The sequence below is a fragment of the Platichthys flesus genome, chromosome 11, assembly GCF_949316205.1.
Source record: "Platichthys flesus chromosome 11, fPlaFle2.1, whole genome shotgun sequence".
In the NCBI taxonomy this organism is placed as follows: domain Eukaryota; kingdom Metazoa; phylum Chordata; class Actinopteri; order Pleuronectiformes; family Pleuronectidae; genus Platichthys; species Platichthys flesus.
The window spans coordinates 25,344,495-25,372,120 of NC_084955.1; the positions used below are offsets into that span (position 1 = coordinate 25,344,495).

Here is a 27,626-nt window from a genome sequence, read left to right on the forward strand (position 1 = left end):
TTCATATATGCAGAAGGCAGCAGGAGATTCTTCACTCAGACGTGTTCATGAGAAACAGGAAGTTATGTGGAGCGTTCAGGATGTGGTGCAGCAGGACGTGTTTGTGTTACAGCTCGTCTTTGTGTCGGTGTCGGTCTTTATCACTAAAAGCTTGTTGTCTTTCCCAGGTGATGTCTTCATTGGTGTCTTTTACATCTTGAGATATTTTATTCTCCAGTTAACTTCATCAAGGCTGCCACTCGCTCCCAGTGATTCCTCCTGTCTCCTGCTGTGTTCTCCCTCTGACAGGATCCACAGTGCTCACTAGGGTGCTGGCAGGAGAAACACGTGTTCTCACCTTCAGCCTCTTCAGTGCCTGTTTGAAAGCAGCTTCACTTGTCACTTTATGGGGAAGTGGGAAACAAACCTGTCAATAATAGTTCAAACCTGTGGACCTCCAAGCTCCCTGTTTGTTTAATGCCTTGCTCAGTGGAACCTCAGCGGTCCTGATGAAAGAAGGTCGCTGCCTCTTCTCACTGTTCTCCTGTCATTAAGGCCACATCCTTCACCAGGTGGATTTCATGGGTCTGTTTATGAAGCAGAGACTTTGCTGGTATTTACCTCGAGAAGTCGCGGCGGCTCCGTGCCAGCAACACTCAAAAAAATGAAATCTCACTATTGTTGGGTTTAAAGAATCCTCTTTCATCGGATTTACTAAACAAGTGCGGTTTGCTAAGTTTAATTTAGTCAGTTGTGGTTTTTGAACGAAATAATGCTTAATGGCAGTTTTACTCAACAGCTTTTCATTGTGTCAACACTACATTCTTGAATAAAACGCGATAGACTCTCCGTTTATTGAAGATTGTCCCTCTATCGACGCCGTAATACGCCGTACTTCCACCAGGTGTTACGCCATTTTCGCTCACTTTGGCACATGGACTGTGGTTGTGAAGCATGTAAGTATTTTACTTTTTTTCATTGTTTTTAGTTATAAATGGTGCCGCTAAAACATTTAAACATAGAAAGTCAGCATAACATCTTGTGTTTTAGAATCATCATTTCATTAGATTTTATGAGTAAATCTGCAAACCGAAGTCTCGAGGCCTGTGTGTTTTACAAAGCTGCGTGTTCATTTCATCGGGTCTCAGAGAGTTGTGCGATATGACCAGTGTTGTGCATTGAACACGATCATATTTTTTGTGAACCCTGAAGTTTATGAATCCGTTTACGAATGATTAACGGGAGTTATTTTTTTTAAGTCGACATTGTGTAGGCCGTCATGTGTAATACCAATAGCGGGAAAAGCCGGCTTGCCATACACGTGCGCACACCATGCGCACACACCATGCGCACACACACCATGCGCACACACAAGCCCCGGGGACTTCACCCACTCGCTCAGCGCGAGAGACACATCGAGAGCAGTACGCATTCAAGCAGCCGGTAAGTGACTTCGTTAAAGAACAGTAGAAACAACCGGTGCAAATACAGAGTCTGTCGGCAGCTACACAAGGATCAGGCGGGCGGTTTGGACCGTGCTGGAGTTTCTGTTTCCTTCTCCTCTCTGACCTGCTCTCCCTTTAACCTACAAGCACCTGATCCGTACATGAAGTGACTTAGAGTTTGTGTGATTCACTTCAGAGTTTGAGGCAGCATTTACACTTAATGTGCACGCTCATTACAACACGGGACGTGACGGCGCGTCACGGATACATGATCCGACACCATGGATTAATAAGTTAACACATGATCGTAAGTATGACGTCTAAATCATCCCAATATGAAACGGAACAAATGAACGCACACATTTTTATTTTTCATTGTGAACTGGCACATCAGTGGATATGATGTATGTCGTGTGACGATAGAAAAACGTCTATCGTTTATTTCGTTGGGTCGAAATTCACACTCAATCACGCAATATGTTTCGTCTACACGTTCTCCCACACATCACTGATGCAGGATGGAATTTTAGAAAGTGCATGAAGGCAACAAACACAAATATGGAGTGAACGTGACAAGGCACAGAGATGGCCCTAAAGAGACAGACTGCCGATTAAAACTTTATTCTCACCGTCAGTGCATGAGAGTTTTCAGCGTTAACATGTTTAATAGAAGATTTGAATTTTTTTTTTTTATAAAATGAGAAATAAGCAAATATGAGTCAATCCCTTGTATTGGTCAGGTATTTAGTCCTTTAATTCTAACTGTAATAAGAAGTAGGCCTTTTCTTTTGATCCTTTTATATAGACTATTCATTCACTACATTTACTACAAAAATGTGCTATAGCATGATATATATTATCTGGTTATGAAATGAGCTATATCAAGATATGAGATTTTGAGGAAATATTGCACTATTTGGTTTCAAGTTTATACATATGGTCAAACCTTTTGGTTTGTATGAGTGATTAATTTATCTTTCTCTTTCCCCCACAGAAATTCATGTGGCAGTGCAAACAGTGCAGGACAGCAGTGTCAACAAGGTTTCTACTATTGAAGCATTACAGGTTAGCTCATGGCCATTTTGGCCGCAGAAACCAGTACCCATGTGCATATTCTCATTGCCCATGTGTTTTCAAAACATGGAATGCTCTTCATAGTCACTTAAGCAGATCTCATGGTAATCACACTTTGCAAAAATCTGTGAATGGGGTAACCTTTAACTGTCAGTTGTGTACATGCAGTCACATAGCTTCAGCGCAAGAATATTTTTGTCACATTAACAACCACCTGAAGAGTCACGAAACAGTGCAATGTATGTTTGAGGGATGCTCCTTTAAGTCAAATGTTTATGGTACTTTTAAGTCACATAAAAATAGGAAGCACAATCCATATACCTTAAAAGATTTTAAATTGGGCATTGTAAAAACAAGTGAAACTCAAACTTCAGCCGATGGCGCAGTGGATGATAGACTCTCAGAAGATAGAAACACCAATGCAGATGGTGATGGTGAAAGTGACACAGAACCGCAGGATTTCCCAAAAACCATAGAACTGAAATTTGCCTCCCTTTTGCTAAAATTGGAAAACTATTTCCAAGTTCCAAGCACAGCAATTGATGAACTGCTGACAGAATTGCATTTTTTGATAAGCTCTGCATCTGTACCTGTAACAAAAAAAGTTATTCTAGATACCTTTTAGAATCACAACCTCTGTGTAGACCAGCTGGTCATTAAAGAACTGACTAATTCATTATCTTCTTTTAACCCTTTGTTAAAAGCTGTAGCAAAGGATGGCCCACTAGGTACTGCTTTCAAACGAAGACAATATTATAGGGAACATTTTGATGTGGTTGATCCGGTTGAATACATACTCGAATCCCAACCAAAACGGACTTTTCAGTATGTTCCCATATTGACATCATTGCAGCAGTTACTCAGACAGAAGGACATAATCAATAAAGTTGTTGATAGTCATGCAGAGCAGCATTCAGTAAAGCAGGAGCAGTATAGATCTTATCGAGATAGTCTTCACTTTCTAAACAGTGATTTTCAATCTGGTGAAGAACTTAGAATATCTTTGTGCCTCTATATTGATGATTTTGAAATCTGCAATCCGTTGGGGACATCACGCAAAAAGCATAAACTTTGCTCAGTTTATTGGGTTCTAGGAAACCTGCCACCAGGTTCTCATTCATCTCTCTCCTCGATTAATCTTGGATTGTTATGTAAAAGTGATGATATAAAGACCTTTGGCTATCAGAAAATATTTCAGCCCCTTTTGAATGACCTTGTCACTTTAGAGCAGGAAGGGGTGTTCATTGACCATCTAGGAGCATTTATCAAAGGCACAGTCCAGTGTGTAGTGGCAGATAATCTTGGAGCTCACGGATTGGCCGGTTTTGTTGAAAGTTTTTCTGGAGAGTATTTCTGTAGATTCTGTACTGCCACACGCTCAGAGGTTCAGTCAAAAGAGGTTAAAACTGGTCAATTTCAACTCAGAACTGAAGAGCTGCATCGTGTATATGTAGCAAGGGCACTTGAAGAAGGAAAACACTGTTTTGGTGTGAAAAATACATGTGTTTTAGCTGAGAGCCTTTCTTACTTTAAGGTTACTTCAGGCTTCCCCCCTGATGTTGCTCATGATCTCTTCGAAGGCATAGTGCCTGTTGAGCTAGCTGAATGTTTTGGAGTTCTAATAGCCAAGAAGTATTTCTCTTTTGATGCTCTAAATCAGATGATTCAGACTTTTCCATACAAATGGGGAGACAAGACTAATCGCCCTCATTTATTACCACGTACCTTTCAAAGTAAAAAAACTATCGGTGGCAATGCACACGAGAATTGGTGTCTATTGAGATTGTGTCCACTAATTGTTGGAAATCTGATACCAGAGGTGGAACCAGCCTGGCAACTTATACTAGACTTGAAGGATATTGTTGATTTGGTGGTTTGCCCCATCCATACCAATGAGTCCATTGCATATTTGGAGAGTAAAATATCAGAGCACCGATATAGGTTCCAAGAACTTTTCCCAGAAAGAAGACTGCTGCCAAAACATCACTTTCTGGAACATTATCCATCAATGATTCGCCATTTTGGTCCACTTGTTTTCTTGTGGACAATGAGATTTGAAGCAAAACATACGTTTTTTAAACAAGTTGTAAGGCACACAAACTGCTTCAAAAACATAACCCAATCTTTGGCAAATAAACATCAACTCATGATTGGCCATTATATGCATTCATCAAGATGTGAAAAACACCCTCTGGAAGTTGCACGAGTTTCAACAGTCCCTGTTGAAATCCTAAAAGAGGGTGTAGCAATTGGCTTCACTCAGAAGTACCCTGATGCTACCGTGGTTAATCTTGCCCAGAATGTCTGTGCTGATGGCATAAACTACAGGAGTGGCATGGTAATAGCACATGGATCAGTTGGTGGCCTGCCAGAGTTTGCAGAAATTGTGCAGATGTGTGTGCTGAAAGACAAGTTAGAATTCATAGTGAAAAAAATACCCTCATGGTACAGGGAACACTACCGGGCCTTCCAATTGGATCCATCTCCAACCAATGTTTCTCTGATTGAGTTAAGTGAACTGGCAGATCGATACCCTCTATTTGACTACAGAATTGGAGCACTTCGCATGGTGACTTTGAAAAGATACATACATTCCTCAGGTAAATGTATGGCAAAGCAACAGTTAAACATACTTTGACTAACATTTTCATTGGTTGTTAGCTGCTCTCTGTTGCCAGATGATGTCATCACCTGTTGCACTTTATAGGTGGTGACATCACCTGGTACCAGAGACCAGCCAATAACAGGTGGCCAGCTCAGTTCTACAGATTTGATTTGAGGTTTAGTTGAAGATGATGCTTGCCACATATAGGTATTGTGAGACTTGTATAATAGTTTTGCTATCCAGGCTCTGTCTAAATTTGTTTTGTACTTTTTTTTATATATAGAGTAAGAGTTGGATTGGACCAGGATGACAGACCCATTAAAGCTGCGGATTATCCTGGGAGAAAACAATTCCGAAAAATTGTTCCTGCCTTTTGGAATACCAGAGTCAGTAGACGACCTTAAACTTGAGATCCAAAGACAATGTGCAGTTGCAGAGGACTTCAGATTGCAATACAAGGACGCTGATTTCGGCGAATTTTTTAATCTGATCTCAACAGCAGATCTCCAAAACTTAGGCACAGTTAAAGTGATAAAAAATGCGCAGGAAGGACCTAGTGTAGTGACTCTTTCAAGTGCAGGTAGTACTCTCTTTGTGGGATCCAGCTCCTTTTCTTCTACGGACACCGAGATACTCTCTTCTCCTGAGTCAACATCCTCAACCTCGACAATGAGATCTCAAGCCTGGCCAGCAAGCTTCCCTATACCACAGTTCTCTTATGAAGTAGAGCTGCAACTGGTGAAGGCCAATCAGGAATATACAAAAAATGGCACTTTCCTGAACCCAAGCCCAAAACTTAAGTCCTCCATTTTAGAGTCATTGGCTTCTGAGATAATTAAGTACAAAGCTTACCCTAATAGTGCAGAGTTCGATGATGTAGCAGAAGCTTTGATTAAAAAGCATGCATGCCTAAAGGAGCAAGGTTCTGTCACTGGATTCTATGGTTGGAAGATCAGTTTAAAGTACAAGATGGCGAATTATCGCACTAGCCTAAGAAATATAACCTCTGAATTGAGCATCAATTCCCTGAAACGCAGACGAGGCGACACGCATAGAAGTCCAAACCAAGTTAAAAAACCCAGGAGAGCCGAAGTAAACTACTTACCAGACTATCCAGCCGGAGAAGACAAAGAGAGTATGGAGAAAGAGAGGTTGGAACTACTATCTGAGGTCAACAAGAGGGACAACCATCAGATAATCAAAATGAAGATGGACAAAACCTTTGCCCACAGGAGGCATGAGGTTGTAGTCGACATGCCCTCCGTTGAAGAATTCAAGAGCAGATGGCCAGCTCTTTTTTCTGAACGTGAGGTAAGTCAAAATGAAGTGTCCAACTCTTAACACAACTCACAAATAATTATTATTGAAAGAATATTGTATCAGAATTTGGAATGTAATTTTTTTTTATATTTCCATTATTGGAGCTCTACTGAAGTTACAAATTGTCTTAATGCGGCTTTTTATTATTTCTCTATTGTCAAATTGCTAAAAGTTGTTTTCTGTCTCCCCTCCCCAACTCTTCTTTCCAGATATGCGCAGAATTCACACGTATTACCACCATCGCACTATTGTCCAAGTTTATGTCAGAACTTGACCACCACTCTCCCAAGCTCTCCAGAGTTTGTCGTAAGAAGGGAGGTGCAGCAGGACGCAAGATCGCGGAGATCATGGCTGTCATTGAAGAGGTTTGTGATTAGTTGTTTTGCAGTGTTTCAGTCTTGCTGATTTTACACTAGAGACCCGACTGAAAAGATATTAGTTTTCGATGAATGTCTGAGTCAGGATAAAATCACCCCTTAATCTATGCAATCCTGTACCCACAGTTAATGGAAACTGTAAAACTCTCATTCTCATGACAATTGGGGGCAAAAATTGCAAATGTTTAATATTACTAGTGCATGTGCCAAATCTGGCATCAATTAATCTTCTTTTTACTGTTTTGATTGGAGAAAAAGGACTTCTCAGACGATAGTCTAGCAGGCCATTCTTTACATCGGGATGTTGTGGGGCATCCCAGACGTTTTATCGCTGTCTTTGGATTATGTCAAGCCACAAGGGGCAAAGATGCAGTTGCGTCAAACAGACTGAATTTGCAAAGTCTGATCCTGGAATTAGTTGCACCGAAGCACTTCTGTCTAGTCGTAACCAGGATTTACTTATTTGTGCTGAGTCAAATGTACACCTAGTTATAAAAATTCAATATTATGTCTGGTGAAGTTTAAAAAAAATAAACGGTTACAAACACTTAAACTGGCCAAAATCTATTCTCTTTAACCAAATTACACACATTTAGCCTATTCTATGTGGTCTCATTTTGATAATTAATATAATTAATAAATGTGATATCTTTTTCACTTACATTTACTAAGCCTCAACTAAAAACTCTCCCTAAATGCTCCAATGTATGGGGGGCTTAATTCTTAATTTCTTCTTTCATGACATTGAAGTGTTGTACAGTGACATTTACCTCTTTTTCAGAATGACACCATTGCTACAAGGAGGGTTTGCAACCTGAAATCACTGGCTATGTATTTCAATGAGGACCCAGAGAAGCTCATAAAGGAATATCTGGTAAGTGTAAGAAAATGTCCCATTAACAGTGTAGAATTGGTATGTTAAAGCGGAACGGTGGTGGCTATGATACGATTCCTAGTGGCAATAATATGGCAAAATTGATCACAAAATTATATGCATTGCATATAACTTACTTTAACTATGCAGCAAAATACACAATCTAATGGTGGGAGTAAAGAAAGAAAGAATGAATAGATTTACCTGTTCAACACAGGCCTTCCTATGTTCAATAAAATGTCTCATTTTGTTTTGTGATAAAGGACGTGAACTTTGACAATGCCCAGAGACAGATGGATGGGACTGCCATCGGGATCTATGTCATCAAACATGAGGGAGCAGATGCCTCCGATCCACCAGAAGATGTAGGGATCATAGTTGAGGATGTTGCTGTGCTCCAGGACATTGGAGATGCCGCCACGGCCACTGCTCTGCTGTTAGCGGTCATCTATAATCTGAACTTGAGCTACCCGCCTGAACTCAAGTACACTTTTGAGTTTCTTCAAAAAGTCCTGATGGGAATTGATACCAACCGCCTTTCAAACAAGGTCCAGGTACTGAAGAACAAACTTCATGAATGAGGTGAGCGCTCTTTGAGCCATGCAGGGGGAGAAGTGGTTTTATTGACTGTTCAACTGTTCGTATGCTCTCTCAAGTTGCTTGATCCGAGCGATGTCTAAAGGGTTGAGGAAAACTCATGTGTTATGGTTATATATGCACTTCAGCTGTAATATACACTTTAGCTTCTCATTTGAAAGTATGTAAGTAAATATTATGTAAACATGTTCTGAAACAAATTACATAATTCTTGTAATCCCTTTCTATTTTACATGTATGTTGTTAAAGGACAGTTTTGAAAGAGGAACATGAGGATATACGAGGATTCAGGTTTTATGTATTTAAACTGTTGCAGTTTTATTATTCTCTGTCAAGTAGCGGTTACCTATGGAAGCCCATTTCCGCAACTGATGAAGAGAAAAAAAATGGTATCTCATAATTAAGACTTAGCATCTCATTATTATGAGATAGTATCTCATAATTATGGCATAGTATCTTATAATAATGACTTAGCGTCTCATAATTATGAGAGACTAAGTCATAATTATGAGAGACTAAGTCATAATTATGAGGGACTAAGTCATAATATTGAGACACTATCCCATAATAATGAGATGCTAACTTTTTTTTTCTTCATCACAGTGGCGGAAATGAGCTTCCATAGTTACCAAACTGCCAATTGCTGCAAAATCAATGCAGTTTCAAGTCACTTGACAGATCATTGTCCTCAAACTGTGTCTTATATGAGCAATATTGTTTGTTCATCAGGTTTTGCTGTACGTGCTTGTTAAACACTAAACAGGATAGTTCCTGAGAGATTACTAAAGGGAAGGAAAATTCAGAGTAGGCTGAGATTGCCTGAGAAATGTGTTGTAACCCATTGCTGTTTTACATGTATACACATAATGGTCAGTTTTTGAAAAAGGAACATGACGAGGCTATGAGAGAATTGATATTTGTCAAGTAGCTTGCAATAACAGTTCGCTGTTCCCAACTGCAATTTGCTGGAAAATAAATGCAGTTTTGTTGTGACGACAGTGTGTGTGTGTGAGATGACTTTTTTAACATTCTTTTTCTATTTAACAGAGCCAGGCATTTCAGTAGGCCAAATTCAGTTCAGTTGCTTAATATCTAATTAAGAATGTTATGTCAAGTGGTTCCATGCAACTACCTTACTTAAAGTTAACTTGACTGCATTAACTTTATATCTTCTTAACTTTAATTAGTTGAACATAACAGTATTAAGTAGGTTCAATGAAAGAATATTACATACAAATTAGCCGATATAGTTGAATTGAATGTACTCAATTTAATTTTATAACTTGAATTAGTTGAACATAACAGTATTAAGTAGGTTCAATGAAAGAATATTACATAAAAATTAGCCGATATAGTTGAATTGAATGTACTCAATTTAATTTTATAACTTGAATTAGTTGAACATAACAGTATTAAGTAGGTTCAATAAAAGAATATTACATAAAATTAACAAATCAAGTTTAATTTAATATACTCAATTCCCTTGTGTATAATGTATTTGATTTCATTAAGTCTATATTACACAATAATTTACATAAGCAGTTACTTAACACAGTTGTGTGGAACCACTTGACATAACTTTGTTAAGTAAATCCAAAAAGCCATTTTTTTGAGTGAATCCCACTGCAGTCAGAACGCTGGAGGAATGTGTGGCCAATCAGGAATGCTGGTGAACCAGGCATCTCTTTCATTTCAGCCAGGAGGAATGTCTGCTGGGTAAATTCTCTGCATCAATCTTAGATGATGGGGAGTGTGTGTGTGTTTTTGGGGGGGGTTCCCCCTCGTTAGCAGTGTGTGTGTGTGTGTCTCCGCACGCAGCGGCCGGCCATCTCCGACGAGCCGTCACAGATAAGAGGAACGAGCTCCCTGGGAGGAGACTTTGTGGCCGGCTGTGCATTTATGCAGCGCAGGATAATATTTCCATTGTGCTGCTTTATGGGCCTATATTTTATTCATGAATTCCTGAGAGCTACCAGCCACGTCTGACTTCACGTGTCCTTATGTGTAAGCGCAGGAAACTTTTCATCTGCCGACCACAGTGGCTGGATTCCAAAATACACCCGCTGCCTGAACGGTCTGACCGGCCCACTGTGATGGATGCCTTTCAGAATGGAGCGGGACCCATGAAGGATTGTTTGTTACCAGTTAAAGACAAACCAGCTACAGAGCAGCTCCGTGGTTCTGTCTCCTGCTCTGGGCTGAGATGTTTTTCCCTCGCTCCCCCAGTCACTCCTTAAAAAGCCATCAGTCATCGCGGCCCCTGTGTTTAACACCTCTCCCCTTTAACTGGTGTTTGATTAATCTGTGGCAGACAGAGGTGAGCGTGGCGCTGAAGCTCCTCCACTAACCAACGGGCTGAACCCTCTCAAAATGGAGAAGCCTGGACTGTCACTCAAAGAAGTCAGAGCTCAAGAAGGAGTTTGTGGAACTGGATGAAGAGAGGCCGGGGGGGGGGCAGAAGAAAACGGAGGGAGGCTTTTCGGTTTCCATAAATATTTTCCCCGGCGCTGTTTCCTCTGGAGGTGAAGCGTCCGTCGTTTGTTAGTATTAGCATTAGCGCTGGGCTAGCGAGCGCTGCCGCCCGGGAGGCGGTTGCGGGGGGGTGGGGGGGGGGGCTCGGGAGCCGGGCCGGGCCGGGCTGAGACTCCTTGTAATTAGGAGTTCAAACGCTGGAAGAGGGCAGCCTGCTGACTGACAGGGTGACTGACAGGCCGGCCGGGGGCCTCGGCGGGCCCCTAATGGAGGCTTCTGGTCGACAGCAGCTTGATTTATCTGGCCCCAAATGGAGCTCTAAACACGGCTAAACACAGATCCCAGTGTGGAGCGCCGGACCACCGCCATTAACAGCCCTGACCCCCTGTGTGTGTGTGTGTGTGTGTGAACTCATAAGAAAGTGTGCAGGTCTGTGAATATGTATGTGTGTGTGTTTAATTTGGCAAATCTGTGTGTTAATCGTTATATTCATATTTCAGTACAGTTGTGTACACATTGGAGAATACATGTGTCTGTGTGTATGATTGTGTTTGTGTGCAAGTGGGGGTGCTTCTTTCCCTACCTGTATTTGCATATTCCCTCAAGGTCATGGGTCGAATGTGAAAACAACTCACACCTGAAACAGAGCAAGAGGAAGACGCTCCATCATGAACCCTCTGGGGACGTGGACGTGTCAGTGCGTTGAAATATATCTAGATCTTCCTTTTAATATCTCGGCAATAACACGACCTGAAGACACAGTTCAGATGTGCTCTGGATCTGTCGAGTCTCAGGTCTCGTTTGAATCCACTAGATCTTCCCTCAGTCAGGCCGGTCCTTAGGAGCTCATGAGAAGAGTAACACACTAAGGTTAGATTCCAGACGTGTGTATTTGTGTTTATAACTGTGAGTGTTTAACAAAGTGTCCATGTACATCTCCGCTGAGTGTTGGTCAGTTTGCACATTAATGTTTGTGTATGCGCGTGTGTGTGCATGTGTGTGTGTGTGTCTCTCCATGAATGAATGGCAGGCTCTTAGGTGCCCTGTGTGTGTTTGTTTGTGTATCAGATTAAAGGTCTGATGAGAACCAACGACCCCCCCCCCCCCTCTTGCTGTCTCCCTCCTTCCCAAAGAGATATTTCACCCCAGAAACGCATTCATACACACACACACACGCACACACACACACACACTGAGACCCCTCTTGAAGCTGAATGGAGCTCAGAGAGGTGACGGTGGTCTGGTTTGTTTTCTCTCAGACAGTCTGTTTATGTGACTGTCTGTCTTATCAATGAATGGCTGTCTTTCATTCAGCTGACTGACACTCAATGTTCTGTGTGTGTGTCTGTGTGTGTGTGTGTGTGTGTGTGTGTGTTTAATGCGGGTGGGATTTTGTGCTTTTATCTGTTGATGATGAGGAAGCCACCGCAAAGCCAACTTTACGTCCTGTACACACACAAACACACACACACACACACACACACACACACACACACTCCAGGTGTTTGCCTAGAGGCAGGTACTCCGGCTCTTATCCTCTGTATTTTCCTTTTGCTTTCACCTTCACACGATCACTCCCAGTTCACTGGTCACATGTCATGTGACACCCCCCCCCCCCCCCCGACCTTAAGTACAACAGGTCAGTCAAAGCATCAGAACAAGTTATTATAAGTTATTTATCAGGTTGATGATAAAAAAGGATCAATATGAGCCTTTCACAGACTTTTATATGTATGAACTTATTCTTCACAGAATACGCAATGAAGAAACTTTTTTGCAATGCATTTTGCATTGTATATTCAATTTTTTTAAGTTATGTTTTACCGATTCATGCCTTTTCTATTATTTCTATTCAGTTATTTATAGAACTGCTTTAAATATCCTTTGCTGTTCGGCCGTTTTGATTTTAAATCTTCGATTCCAGGTCGCATTAAGTCATTAAAGGTCTGTTTAAAGTTAAAACGTTTAACATTTAACTCTGTAAAACCTCGTTATATTCATAGGATCAGATAAATATTCTGTTATAAAGCTTTGGTCCTGAGCCCAAACTGAGTCAGCTCTGACCAGACGGGTTCCAGCCCGGCTCTGATCTCTCCTCAGTCCCTCAGGCTCCATCAGGTCGAGTTTCATTTTATTTATCTTCCCATAGACTTTAATCAGGTTCGGACTCATTAAATGCAGCAGCGGTTGCGGGGGTGCGCTCACACACAGTCCACACATCGGTTGCGGCCGGGTCGGGCCGGATTCCTGGATCCTGCTCGAGCTGTAGTATGAATGTCTTACAAAAGAGAGAGAGAGAGGGAGAGAGAGAAGAGTGAGGATGAAGCATCTGTCATGTTCTTTATCAGACGTAGACGACCTGCCAGAGGATTTCCTCATAGATGTGGTGAGACTGGAGGAGACCTTATTATTAACATATGGACGTGGTCAGGGGCCGGGGGGGCGGAGGAGGGGATCAGAGGCTGAAATGAAGAGAAAGACCGAAGTGATGAAAAGTGCAACAGAGACGACGTAGAATCACAAAGAATGAGAATTTTGTTTATGCAAAAGGAAGAAATATGAGGAGATGGAATGAGTGAGAGATGGAGACTAAAAGATAGAAGAGAAGGAAAACACAAAGAGGATGAAGGATTGAAAGAAGGAAAGAATAAAGGAGGGGATTAAAATCTGACAGCGAACGATGGAACGATATAAACTTTCTTTGTCAGACTTTCTTTTTTATGTTAGTTTAATACAATGCAAACTGAGACGTATGAGAAATTTAAATAAGAGAATTACAGAATGTGTTTCTCTTCTTTCTGCCTCACAAGAAAGGAAAGCAAAAGCGTCTGAAGAAGTTGTGATGGAAGTTAAAGATGGAGGATAGAGGAACCCAAAGAGTCGTCCAACGTCTCCTCCTCCCTCCTTTCCTTCCCGTCCTGTCCTCTCGTCCCACAACTGAACCAATCAAAGAACAAATCAGACTTTTATTGTGTGTTTTATCTCTTATTGATCTGCTTTCATCCGTCGGCTGTCTGACCCACAACCGACGGAGGGATCCGATCTCTATCTCACCGCAGAGAGGGAAGAGAAAGAGAGAGAGCGGGGGGGGAGATAATATTAAATACGAATTAAGGATTTAAAAGAAGATCAGAGCCAGAAAGAAAGATATAAAATATAAGGGAAGGCATTTTTTTAAAACTGAAGTAATAAGAAGACTTTTGAAGAAATAAACAAATAGTACATTGACAGAAATATGAAAGACTGGAGAAAGTTTTCAGTTAAACAAAAAACAAACTGGATAAGAAAATTGAAATGTAAAAGACAGTGAACGCATAAAACAAGAATAAATAAAGGTGACTGGATCCTTCCACGTTTCATTTGAATCCCTCCGTTAGTTTCTGCTGAATTATCGTAGAACTAAAAGAATTATTAAAAGCTTATTAAAACACAACTTCCTTCTTGATAAAGACAAAAATCATCAATCAGATCCTGTTTTTCTGCTTCGAACTGAAGTCCTGACCGGTGACTCTCCTTTCCCACCGTGCTCACCACATCATGTGGTGTGGTGTTGTGTTGTGTTGCCGGGCACCGAGCAGAGAGTTAATAAGTCGTCCATGTTGGGAAGCTGTCCCGCTGGGAGGAGATTAAAGAAGCTGAGGTTATGGACAGGAGACGTTTTTGTTTCCTGTGGTTTTAATTAAACTGTCAGATTGTTGAGTGCCAACAGTCCAGATCTGACTTTACACCCTGTGACACTGACCTGGGAGTCCGTGGCTCCACCGTCACCGTGAAGCACCACAGTCACGACCACGCTCGTGTCCCGGTTCACTCTGCTCAGGGTCAAAGGTTGATTCTGACCCTGTGTCGTGGTTTTTCCAAACTACACACCTCTTGTCTTCTGGCACGGACGTCCCGACTGTAACGTACAAAACCACAGCAGGGTGCTGCTTACGTTCTGCTGCGGTCGGAGGGGGGGGGGCTTTTGTTAGGCTGCAGAGTAAATGAAATCAACTCTGCAGCTCTCAAGACAATGTGTGGAGCTTCATGCTGTCGACCATTAAGCCCACAGACTGTAAACCAGTTCGCCCCCAGTTCGCAGCCCACGGAGCGGTGCAGAGTGAAAACATCCATCTGTGTTCTGAGCTCGAGACTGGGGGGGGGGGGATAAGAGGTGGAGGTATTAAATTAAAGTTTTTTAGTTTTAAAGACCAAAGAAAATCTGCTCTTTAATGCAACAGATAGAAAAACAGGCAGGAAGGAAAGAACACAAGAAAATACTTGGATAGGGAACTTAACTTAATTTCCTGTCAGACCTCCTCCATCTGTAATAAAGAGGTTAATAAAAGTAAAGTTCTCTAAATGTTGATTATATCAATAATGGGATGGAAATGAAAATAACGAACATATTTAAATGTATTTTGTATTCATTTTGTGTCAAATAAGGCTTTTTCAAACCGCTGCAGATTCGTAAACTGTGACAAATGTCTTCGGACTGTGTTGTGTTAGCGTTCGATTCCCAGATCAGCTCTCGCTAATCGCTCTTTGTTCAAACCAGCAGGACTCTGGGCCTGATACACCACAAATAATATGATTACACACACCAGCAGCAGACACACACACACACACTCGCTGTAACCACACGACAGAGTAAATTGCCACATGCATCCGATGAATAAATTCCTGTCTGTTAAGGAAATGCTGTTGTAACAAAGATCCCTGTGTGCGTGTGTCATTGCGTTATTTAATGAGCTGTAGATACAGCGGTGCGTGGAGCACGTCATGTGGTCTCTGTATGGAAACCATACGCTGGCAGTCGCTCCAACTATAATAAACTGGAACAATATATACAGATCTGCAGTCAGAGCTGGAGCTAATGGATTTTGGGCACATGGCGGAAAACGTCTGTGTGTGTGTGTCTGTGTGTGTGTGTGTGTGTGTGTGTGTGTGTGTGTGTCTCTGTTTTAACTGTCAGATGCAGTGAAATGTAAAACGCAACGAGAACGAAACATTTGACCCGATGGTATTCAAAGTTCTTGAATACTGGTATTTCATTTTCCCGATTTGTTTCTGTGCACGGGGTCAGCAGAGGTCAACGTTGGGCTCAGTGTCATGTGACTGCACCGGAGTTTGACCTTGTGAGTGTTTAGCTGTGTGATGAGCATCTGTCGAGTTAGAAAGAAGAACGTTTACTCAAAGAAGAGTGAGAGTGAAGTCCAGAGCTTCTGAGGACGAGTGCTTGAAATGTCTCTACACTGAATTCTTTATGTTGTTTGTATGTATGTGTGTGTCTGTGTGTGCGAGAGCCTGCATGACTGATGACCTCCATCAGTTCACTTTCTCTAAAGTCAACATGTCGCTTTCTGCATCTTGTGTGTGTGTGTGTGTGTTTGTGTGTGTGCACATTTTGTCCCTCTACGTCACAAACAATAGCTGATTTATAAGATTACACATATATTTACTCTGTAATCACGGTGTGTGTCTGTGTGTGTGTGTGTGTGTGTGTGTGTTTGTCGGAGAGAGTGCGGCGGCCTTGCGACGCCAAGCCGGGCCTATTTATCTTGTTGCAGTGAATTCCCAGAGTTCCCTTCCCCTCCTCCGCTCCCTCGCTTTACGCCTCCTTCACTCGCTCTCTTCCTCTTCAAAGGAGACCATTGAGAGAAAAGCAAACAGGCATGGAGGGGGCAACACACACAGACACACACAGGTACACTCACACAGGTACACACTCAGGGCTGCCAAGGGTGTGTTTGTGGGTACAACTTATTTAGTGTGGTTTTCTTGGCGTGTGTGAGCAGTACATGTGTCTGTGTTGTAGATGTGTGTGTTTGTGTGCATCCATGATTAGGAAAGTGTGTGCTGTGTGTATGCTCATGTAAGTGTGTGTGTGTTTGTGGAGGTCACTTCACAAAGGCACCAGTGTGTTTGATCAGATTAGCCATCTTAGCGGAGGTGGGCTATGTTAGCGTCACAATAGCGTTAGCATTGAGCCCATTGGCTTTAGCTTGGCGTCGCTAGCTGCTGATTAGCTTGCGGCTGGTGCAGTTGCAGGTTTGTGGAATCTTGACTCAGCTCACCGAACCTCCTTAGCTCCAAATTAGTATCGTTTTCACTGGGACCACAACCAAAACCATCACCTCAGACCTGGCTCCGTGTGTGTGTCTGTGTGTGTGTGTCTCTGTGTGTGTGTGTGTGTCTCTGTGTGTGTGTGTGTCGCTGCGTGTGTGTGTTGGCTTCTCAGGTCTCTCTGGTCTGGACTGCATCAAGTGTGTGGTTCAGCGTTGGCCCGTAGGGAGGCCGTGTGTGTGTGTGTGTGTGTACAGGTTGTGTTTCTGTGTGTGTAAGTGAACACGTACATATGTGTGTTACGTTCAGGGAAACGAGAAAACAATGTTGTTTTGTTGTTTTTTGCGCTCAACAGTTCTTTTGTTCAGGATAACGAGTCCTGAGAAGACATTTATAGAAGCAGTGTATTCTACGAGGTTTATTTAAGATAATCCTGAATAGTTAAATGTGAAATTACTCCTGTTAACAGTTTCATAAGCTTTTATTGGAGTTAATGAAATGTTGAAATGAGAAAACATCTGGTTTCTCAACAGGAGTCACATCGATGAAGAAATAAATGTTTCCCAGACTCACAATGTTTCCAACTTGAAACGTTTCAGACAAAGAATCAAGGCCTCCAAGATTTTTCAATATTGACATGAATCTTTTAAGTGTGGACATTTAGAGATGATGTTATCGATCTTATTTTTATTATTTTCAATTAAATTCAGCTCTGCACCGACGTCTGCAAGTGAGATTCAGTCGACCTCTGCTCTGAGAAAATGGTTCTTTTCATATTCATAAGTTTGGTAAATTTCACAAATCCTTAAACTTCTCAACAAGAAAATCACAAAGGAAAGAAGCAAAAGAGAGAGAAAGGAGAGAAACAGGTGGAAAAGAAACTCCACAGCTGCAGAAGTGTGTGTTTATGTCTGTGTGTGTGTCTGTTTCTCTCTCTTTGTGTGTGTGTGTGTGTGTGTGTGTGTGTGTGATTGTGTGCTATTCTCTGTGTGTGGTGCTAATTTGTAGTCAGCATCTCTCTGTTTTTTGTCTGCCAAGATTAGACTGCCTTGTTTTGGTCTCTGACCACATACAGACAATGCACCATTTACACACACACAGACACACACACAGACAAACACACACACGAGCAACAACGTGACGTCCTCAGCGTCCGGTCATATCTCATCTCGAGGTGGAGTGACAGTAATGACCATGAGTCCTTCTGCATGTTTAAACAGAAATACATGTTTGGTATCTTATTGTGGTTTTTCTAACCAGCTTCAGGAAATTATATTTAATTTCACATAATTTGCCGTCCTGTAACTGACACAAAGAGATTCTCAGTGAGCTCCAGTTTGCAGATCACCACCGTGACCAGTAAGCCAAACCAGCACGTAGGGACACGCTGTCGTATCTCCGCTGGAGGCAGAGCTCCGGCAACTCGACCCACGACCACGGTTACATAAGATGTGTGAGGACGGCAGTTAAATTTAATGATTTAGCAAAAGGTTGTTGGATTTTTGTTCAGCAGCCAAACAACACTCACACACCGTGACGCAGGATGTGTTGGTTTTAACGACGTCCGCACCGCGCTGGGGAGCCGGGTGGTGATAGAGCAGCCCGGGTGGAGATAGAGCAGCAGGCCAGGATGGAATCAGATATATTGAAGTCACATGAGGACGTGGAAGAAACAAGGCTGTGGTTGGGGGGGGGGGTAATGCACACAATGCTTTATCATCTACTTGACTCTGAATCATTTACTAAATGAACATCAGTTGGATTGAAGAAGACTTGAAAACAAAGATTAAGACGTATTATATCTTTATAAATCTTTTCTTTTGTTACATATCATTCATCTCAGTGTCGTTTATTTTTTCCAGCAAAACTACAACACTTTAATGATGTTGATCAATTTCAAATCATATTTATTGTGTCAGACATTTTCAATTTGTTATAAAGCAACTGGACAGATTCACAGATTATTATTCCCTGTTCTGTGAAATGTTTTCTTTCTACTATAAGTTATTATCCTGTTTGTCTTCACCTGTATTTAATTCATAGTTTCATGACTCAGACTGGTCCAGTGGCCGACGCACTAAAGACAGAGGCTGTTCTCTTTTGATTTGTGGCTTCGTCTCTGATTCTGAGTCTTTGAATTCGATTGAGCAGATTTCAAAGACTCAGTGTTGAGTTTGCAGGAAGTTGTCAGTCACTATTCAGAACTCGTTCACAGCAACAGGGACATGTGGGGACACTCAGGCGAGGGGCGGAGCCTGTAGAGCAGCAGGGGGCGGGACTTGACGTGTGAACACAAACTCGGATCACACTCAGAGAAGCTTTGACACAAAACTCCACAGTGAGAGTTCATGTTCCTCTTCACACTGAATTTACAGATTCAAAAAGTAATTGACACAAACAGTCAGAATGAATCTGCTCCTGCAGCAGAATGACAGCTGAACACACATCTGGCTCTGAGTGTGTGTGCGTGTGCGTGTCCTTTATTTAATCGTGTCCCCATGTATTTATCCTGCAAATGTGCACATGCATCAAATGTGTGCATACAGTATGTGTGTCTTCATTCAAGCCTGCCGTGTGTGTGTTTATGTGCGCGTGCATCTTTTTGCACTGTAAGCGTGTGCATGTGTGCAGCCTGGGAGGTTAGTGTGAACTGGTAATGATAGGCCAGTGTATGTGTGTGTGTGTGTGAGAGTGTGTGTGTGTGTGTGTGTTTGTGTGTTTGTGTAATGAGTAGAGAAAGGTTCTGTGTGATTATAGGCCTCCTCATAAGGACCAGAGAGACTAAATATGGTTTCAGACTAAACAGTATCCCCACACACACACACACACACACACACACACACACACACACACACACACACACACACACACACACACACACCACAGACCACATACACATTGCAATATACAGCACATATGAAGAAAAATGTCTGAAAATAGCTTTTTTTTTAAGAAATATTTTTACGACCAGACAGGAGTTGTCTTCACAGTGTGCGTTTCTTTGCTCTGTTGTCGTCGTGTGGGAAACTGAATGTGAGTTTTCAGCAGGTCCTGCAGAAGTCAAGTTCGACCCTGAAGTTATTTACTCATTAGTTTCATGCTTCCGATGATCAAAGCCTTGTTCCCCGACTCTCCCACAATGCACTTCTTCTTTAATGTCAGCAGGAAAGATGTCCGACTGACGAGCACGTGTCATGAAATATAAACATTAACACAACCTCCGCCTTCCAGACCTCTTCTACTTCAATAATCTGTTTCAAACTAGGATTGTATTAATTTCTCTGAGCTGCACGCCGTTGCTCTGATACGTTTACGTGGCGGTTTCCTTTGTTCTCACATGTAGCACTTACACGTTTCCTCTCCATTTCCAACCTGAATCCTGACGGGAGGTTAATCACACAGTCCGCACGATGTGTTGTTGAGGTTTGGAGCGCGTGCACGAAGAGTCTCCTCCCACGTGCATCTGCAACCTATGGTTACCCAGAACACTTTGCTCTGCGTAGGTCTGCAGGGATGTGCACTTGTGTGGGTGTGTGTGTGTGTGTGTGTGTGTGTCTTTGGAGAAACACAATTCCACCAGCAGTCACCACAGAATTCATCACAGTTTAAAACATCATGTTTTACAGACATAATAAAGTTTGTTGTATGTTATTAAAGAGACATTGGAAAACTTAGAATAAAACTTCACATGGGAGCAAAACGTTTTTTATGGTAAGTCGATTTATAATGATAAACTTTATTTATGTACGACTTCACAACGCAGTAAGAAAGACAACAGATCAATAAAAGGACCAAAATAAAATGAGGTAAGATTTTCGGCTAGAAGTTCATAGTGAGGTTCTTCTTTTGGTGCCTGTTTGGATAGAATCTAATTATCCAGTAACTATTCAAATAAAAAACACAAATCAGAATTATCTTTCTGGAAGAAGTATGTTCTAAGATTTATCATCTCATTATCCTGCCACTGGACTGTAGATGCAAATGAGTTATTGCTTACTCTTACTTAACACTTATGTACGGCCCCTTTAAATAAAAACAAAATACTCAAGAACCGTTTGATAAAGGATTTATCTTTAGAGATATTACAAGGAAATAGAAAAGAGCATTTTCTCAATAAGAAATGTTCTTGTTCCATTGCCATGACCGCTGAGTTTCAGGAACGACTCATTAGCTCAACACATCAAGGATGAACGGGTTTCAGTCTGAATCAAAGTTGTCGTATTGTAAAGCGAACGCTGAGTTTCCCTCCAGATGTTCAGTTAATAGAGAGTTAATATGTGAGAAGATGTGTGTGGCAGGCGTGTCCTGTGTTTTCTTGCACCATTGAACTTTTCATCGGGCCAATAGAGTTCATAGATTTTGGCTTTTGAGGAAGGTTTAAAAAGCAAACACACACACACACACACACACACGGACACACACTTCTATGCGCTCACAGCTGTTCTGGTGAAACGGGCCCTTGGGTTAAGTCACATCACATGCTATTAATACACTCTCCCTAACGGTGTGTGTCATGTGTGGAGTTTGTGTGAGTGTGTACGTGTGCATGTACATGTGTGTGCCTCAGCTGATTGATGTAAGTGCCTGGCTTTAGGGCGTGAGTCTGTGGTGTCAGTGTATCTGTTTGAACTTTGACCCTGGCCACACTTCCAAAACAGCTGTATCAGCCCTTTTTTATGAGGTGTGTATGTGTGCGTTTGCATTTGTGTGCGTGTGTGTGTATGTTTGTGATATCCTCCTCCTCCCTCTCTGACCTCCACATGCAGACGACGTGACATTACGTCCAGATGTTTCCAGCTGTTCCCGTGGAGTTCCATTGTGAAATATATCCAGATTTTGCTCCACAGCTGACTCGCCCCAGTTCCCCTCCATCAGTCTCTCTCTCTCTCACGACATTCATAACCTCGATCCCAACAGAACAGGTCTGAAGTTTAGTTGAGGCATTCTGGGAAAAGTTGAAAAATCACTCTTGGATATAAAAGTACGAGTCAGAATCAACGTTTGATGATAAATTTGACTTGTCAGCAGTTTATTAACAACAGAAAAACTCATAAAACCTGAAATCCTGTTGGAAGCTGGAAGCAGAGCAGATATAACGTGAAGGAAGAACTTTAGTATGATTCACATTAAGCTTTCAGTTCCACATGGGAAGTCTGATTCAAGGCCGGGAAGTCATTTACCGCAGAATCAGAAAGTACAAAATACTAATAACAAATATTCTGTCCACCCTCACTGACAGTGAATAAAGATAAAGATGGTATGATCCCACGATCCAGAAGAGAAGCCACCACATACAATAGAAATTATCTTTACAGCTCAGATTTAATAACTGAGAAAGGGTCGTCCCTCAAATACTTAAACAATTCATTCCTGACTTGTCTTCATCCGTCTCACTCATATTCTCATAGAGATCAGTCCTTAATCAATTGCTCCATCTAGATCCATGAGTTCCTCTCAGTGGAATCTGTGATCTGATCTGAACCTGCTGGGATGGTTTATTCCCTGAACCTGGTTCCAGTTGTTTTTGTGTAATTCTGCTGGCGGATGCAGAGACGTCCTGAAACGTGACCCTGAGCTGAGCTGCAGGTGCTCAGCATGTTGTTTATACATGTCACGTGTAGTCCCAGTTTCAGACGGAAGCTGCAGGAGAAACCTGCTGACAGGTGTGATACGTCCGAGACTCGCTGGGCTGCCAGGTGGGAGCTGGGATCCGTCTCCTGGAGGTGGAGACACAATGTGGACTTTCCTGGATTCAACATACTTCATCAATTCTCCCCCCAGAAACCCCCCCGACTTCATCCATCCAGCTGGACCAGCCTCCTCGTTATCTCAGCTATGGGTGGGCCTGTGTGTGTCTGTGTGTGTGTGTCAGGTCACCTCTGGACCTGTCGGGTCCAGTCCCACAGCCCGGGGCTACCTGAGGCCAGGGCCTCGGCCTGGGTGTTAATCCCAGGTTGGATGTCAGTGCGGTGGGTCACACTGTGTAATTTAGTCCCCCGCTCTGTCTGGGGCCTCCAGGCCTTCAGGACCACCCAGCACACTGCAGCAGCGACCGGCCCCAGCGACTGTGTGTGTGTCTGTGTGTGTGAATGTGAGTGTCTGTGTGTGTGGAGTTAAGATGGTATAAAGAATCTTTTAGCTTTTAGCTGCTAATGCCCGTCAGCACGAGAGGTTTGAGGAGGGTGCGTGATGAGGCTGTGTGCGATCTGTCGTCAGTGTGTGCGTGTTTGAGTCTCTGTGTTGTGTCTTTGTGGGTCGAGCTCTAATATTCCCCTTGTTATTGATTCGTCCATTAAATGTGTTCCTGATTAACAGACTCATCAGAGGCTGATCAAGTGTTTACACTGTGAGAAGTTCTCTTTTCAAGTCGAAGGAGACGAGAGCAGAGTCACAGATGTCTCGCCCACTGTCAAAATAACTCAACGTATCTAATGGACACGCCTTGTTTTCCCTTTAGATTTCCCCTCAGGAAGTTCAAAGTTGGACATTTTCTTTTTCCACTCAGAAAATATCATCTGCAGCAGCTTGTTCCAGTTCTTCATCGGAAGGCTGTGAAATATGTAAACTGGAGATGTTTTGTTCTTCGTGCTCTTTATGGACTCAACGTTCCCTGAAAAGCTAAATATCTGTCCCGTGTATCATATCTTTAAAACTCAGCCTCATTGTTATATCACAAGAAAATAAATGAATTGGAAAAACCCAACAAATCAAAACTTGAATAATTAGAACCCTCACAAATTCATTTTCTCCTGATGAACTTATTGGCTGATTTGTGAGTTTGCTTTCCTGTGATGTTAGTTTGTGTTGGATCCTGTGTTTGCTGGAGATGTGAGGCTCTGTGTGAGGAGTCGTATCTGTGTGTGTCTGCACACACTCCTGTCTGTTGTGTACAAAGGTCTCATCCAGTGGTGTGTTTGTTTTTTCACCCGCTCATATTTCAAACCCTGACAACCCCAAAAAGAACCATATTCATCCTGGACCGAGGAGGTTTGAGTTGAGCGAGCAGCGCGATAGAGGGTGGGCGGGTCTCGACCTATCAGCGGAGAATAAAGCTCTTTGTTCGTGACCGTGTGAACACGCGTGGCAAAGGAAAGCAGAAGGCTTCCCTCTCGCCGGCCCAGGGAAAACACCGGAGCTCAGCCGGCTCTTTGAGGGAGGGCGACAGCCTCATAAATCACAGCGCCGTGTTTCAGCAGCCGCCCGCGCCGCTGACCGACGGCCGGGTAAAGCTTCCCTGACAGCCCTGATTGGGCCGGCGGTTTGAAACAGTCGACTCTGACTTTATTTTTCTTACCAGCGAGACCCCCGGCACCTTCTCCCTTCTGGTAGTTTTACACTGAAGGTATTTAGCTCACACTCAGGCTCATCTGGATCACCTTAGACCGAGAGAAACCGGAGAACAAGCCTCGCTCTCTGGATCCCACTCAGCCCGAGGAGAGGAGTCAGCAGAGGAAGTGGTTACAGAGGGACTGGTTACAGTGGAACTGGTTAAAGAGGAACTGGTTACAGAGGAACTGGTTACAGTGGAACTGGTTACAGAGGAACTGGTTACAGAGGAACTGGTTAAAGAGGAACTGGTTACAGAGGGACTGGTTACAGAGGAACTGGTTACAGAGGGACTGGTTACAGTGGAACTGGTTAAAGAGGAACTGGTTACAGAGGAACTGGTTAAAGAGGAACTGGTTACAGAGGAACTGGTTACAGTGGAACTGGTTACAGAGGAACTGGTTACAGTGGAACTGGTTACAGAGGAACTGGTTTCCTGCTCAGAACTGGGACGGACAGGGAATTCTGATGAGGATGTTTCAGTCTGAGAAACTCTCCGTCTCCTTCCAGTCTCTTCTTGTCTCTCTCACTCTGATCAGTCGACTCCTCCAGTCTTATCAGGCAAAGTGAAGACAGACAGTGTTATCAGGATTGTGTCTCTATGTGTGTGTGTGTCTGTGCTTGTTTTGACAACAGACAATAGTGGTTACTGTCCTTCTGTCTATCAGACACTGGGTGAAGAGATGCTCATCACTCGTACACCAGATCTCCTCGTCTCCACCGTCTCCACCTCCTTCTCTGACATGAATCAGACAGAACACAACCCTGTCTCTGGTGTTTCTCCTTTTAAAGCTGCTGTTACACAAATTCACAACTAAGCGACTCCTCTGCACCTTTTCTCTCAGTTGACCTCTTCAAATTGTAATGTTAGGACGTAATGACACAGCTGCTTTGTCCAAACACCACCGCTCCTGGTCTGAGGAACCTTCCTCACCTGATTATAGGTTCAGACTCTTCTAGTTCCTCAGTTTGTGAGGAGTGAGCACACGTCACTGGGTCACAGGGACTCTGACCAGGAGAGGATCTCACAGATCACTGTGAACATCACAACATGAAGTAATGACCTTTAATGACCTTTAATGAAGTTAAACTCTGAACGTGAACTCACATGAAAGAGATGAAAACTAGATGAAGGGAAGAAGATGTGTGTTTTTTTTGCTCTGAGCAGATGGAGTGTTTGTGTGTTCTGATAGTGTAGTGACTGACAATTTGTAATGTTTAGGTTAACTCCCTGCAACCCTTCACACGCCCTGCTGCGTGTGTGTGTGTGTGTGTGTGTTCACAGATGTTTGGTAGCTGGGATCATCAGGCTTCACAACCCGAGTGTTTTGTGTGTGTATGTGATCGTGTGCGTTCGTGTGTGTGTTACTAAGCGACAGTATATATATGTAAGACTGTGTGTGTGTGTGCGTGTGTCTGTGTATTTAACTGTATCCATGGGTGTGTGTCTATTAGTCAGGAAATGGCCTCTGATTTCAGCCATCCTTAAACAGAGATTCTAATTGGCTCTTTAATTAAGACATGGAAACAGCCTAAACACACACACACACACACACACACACACACACACACACACACAGAGCCATTCCTTTGACCTCAACATGAACCTTTCCCCTGTTTTCTTTACCTCTTTCCCTTCTCTTATTCCTTCTCTCCTCCCCTCTGTCAGTGTGTCTCTCTCTCTCTCCCTCCCTCCTTCTCTCTCCCTATCTCTCTCTCTCTCGCTCTCTCTATCTCTCTCCCTCCCTCCCTCCCTCTCTCTCTCTCTTGACCGCCACCTTGTTCTGTCTCTTCCTGGGGGGATACGACATTGACACAGATCAGTGTGTCCCTACATAGTGGTGATATTGGCTGTGTCTTCAATGTGTGTGTGTCTGTGTGTGTGTGTGTGTGTGTATCTTTGCTGTGGCGATCTGAGCAGGAAACATCTAATCCACGCTCACACACACTCCAACACTCTGAGCTCTGTTCCTCACACGTGTCATTTCATCCGAGGATAAAGTTCTGACAGGAATCGTTCAGATCCGTCCTCTGCTGCTTGTTGACTTTCACACACTCTCTGCGATGGACAGGAACTCGTGGATGTGTTGAGCCACAGACTCTCGTCGTTTACTAGATTCTCTGCTGATCTCTCTTTCTATCGCTCTCTTCTGTGGCAGATATGTCGTTAATACATTATGACAGCTTAGATTTTAATCTGGAAAACATGGAGTAAATTACGATAATTGTGTTGAGTCTGATCGCTGCTCGCTGAGTCAAACACACAGGCATCAAACTGTGTTGTTCGCTGTTTGTCGTGTCAACACAACGTCACCGGTTTCCTCCTGGCAGCTTCGGCAGTGTTGGAATATTTTGGATCCGTTTGAACGTTCAGCAGGAAAATCTTCCTTCAGATGTTATTTGATGGTTTGTCTGTTTTCTGATTGGTTGTAACACAAGTTGCCTCCTGCACCTACCAAACCTCAGGCAGCTAACAAATACCTCAGTGGAACTACAGCCACATAGTTTGTATATACAGTGTGTGTGGGGTGGGGGGGGGTGCACGCTCTCAGTCATGCATTTCCACAGATAAGGGTGCCCATGATTTCTGTTTGTGTTGTTCAGTACATTTCTTGTGGCTTTGGTCCATGTGTGTGCATATCTCAGTGCATTTGTGCGTGAATATACAAACACGACTGTTTGTTTGCGCGTGTGTGTGTGTGTCTGTGTGTGTCTGTGTGTGGTTTGTGCCTCCAGGAATAATGTGAGACGTTGGCCGGCGTTCGGAGCTGTGTGACTGATGGTTTCCTTGTTTGGGACGAAATACAACACGGACGGAGAGAAAAGAGAAAATTCATTCTCCCACCGCAAACCGCCAGGCTTCATTCTGACATGATGCTCAGAGCAGAGGTTATAAATACAGATCTGTCAGCTGAGACGTGAACCTGGGTCCCGTCCGAGATCACTCACCCGCCTCTCGATACTCGCCCTGTAGCTCCATGCAGAGGATTATAAACTCAGCTCTGAGTTATTATTTGATTGTATAAAAACAGAGCGAGACGTCCTGATTGACAGCTGAGGTCTGACTCCACAAGATGCCAGCGTCTGTATCCCGGACAGTTTGGCTTCATCTCAGTGGGAAGAGGAGACGCATCACGTCCATCTTTGTTAGAGTCAGTTCATATTCACATTATGAACTTTATAGTTATCGTATCTTCCCTCTGGAATAAATAGAAACTTTCACTTCTTTTCAATCAAGACTTTCTGTTTGTGCTGCTTCTGTTCAGTCTGACTTGTAAACTAATTTCCTTTATTCAGACATGATGACACAGTTTTGTTTAACAAATCGCGTGACAGCAATGCATCATGGGACATGTTGCTCTGTTAGTGACCAGCAGTCACACACTTCTTTTCCCCGAGCATTGTGGGATACAATTCGGTCGACACGACAAAATGCCCAGCTCCAAATGAAGTGGACTGTGTCATGAGTTGTGAGTGATTTCGTACTCAGCTCTGGTGTGAGTGTGTGAGAT

General features: G+C 42.9%; 2 protein-coding genes across 4 annotated transcripts in view; both read left to right on the plus strand.

The window, feature by feature from the left end:
• Positions 1-27,626, plus strand: part of bbs9 (Bardet-Biedl syndrome 9) — a 135,297-nt gene that overhangs the window by 47,878 nt on the left and 59,793 nt on the right.
• LOC133965523 (uncharacterized) lies at positions 651-9,264 on the plus strand. Of its 3 annotated transcripts, none has more exons than XM_062400121.1 (6): positions 651-1,422; positions 2,419-2,489; positions 5,387-6,414; positions 6,633-6,788; positions 7,582-7,674; positions 7,938-9,264. In XM_062400121.1, the coding sequence occupies exons 3-6, from the start codon at positions 5,410-5,412 to the stop codon at positions 8,253-8,255; spliced, it is 1,572 nt and encodes a 523-aa protein (XP_062256105.1). In that variant the 5' UTR covers positions 651-1,422; positions 2,419-2,489; positions 5,387-5,409; the 3' UTR covers positions 8,256-9,264. The 3 variants fall into 3 exon arrangements, with proteins under 3 accessions (XP_062256105.1, XP_062256106.1, XP_062256107.1); XM_062400122.1 differs by having other exon boundaries at positions 651-935; XM_062400123.1 differs by lacking the exons at positions 651-1,422; positions 2,419-2,489 and adding an exon at positions 4,815-5,098.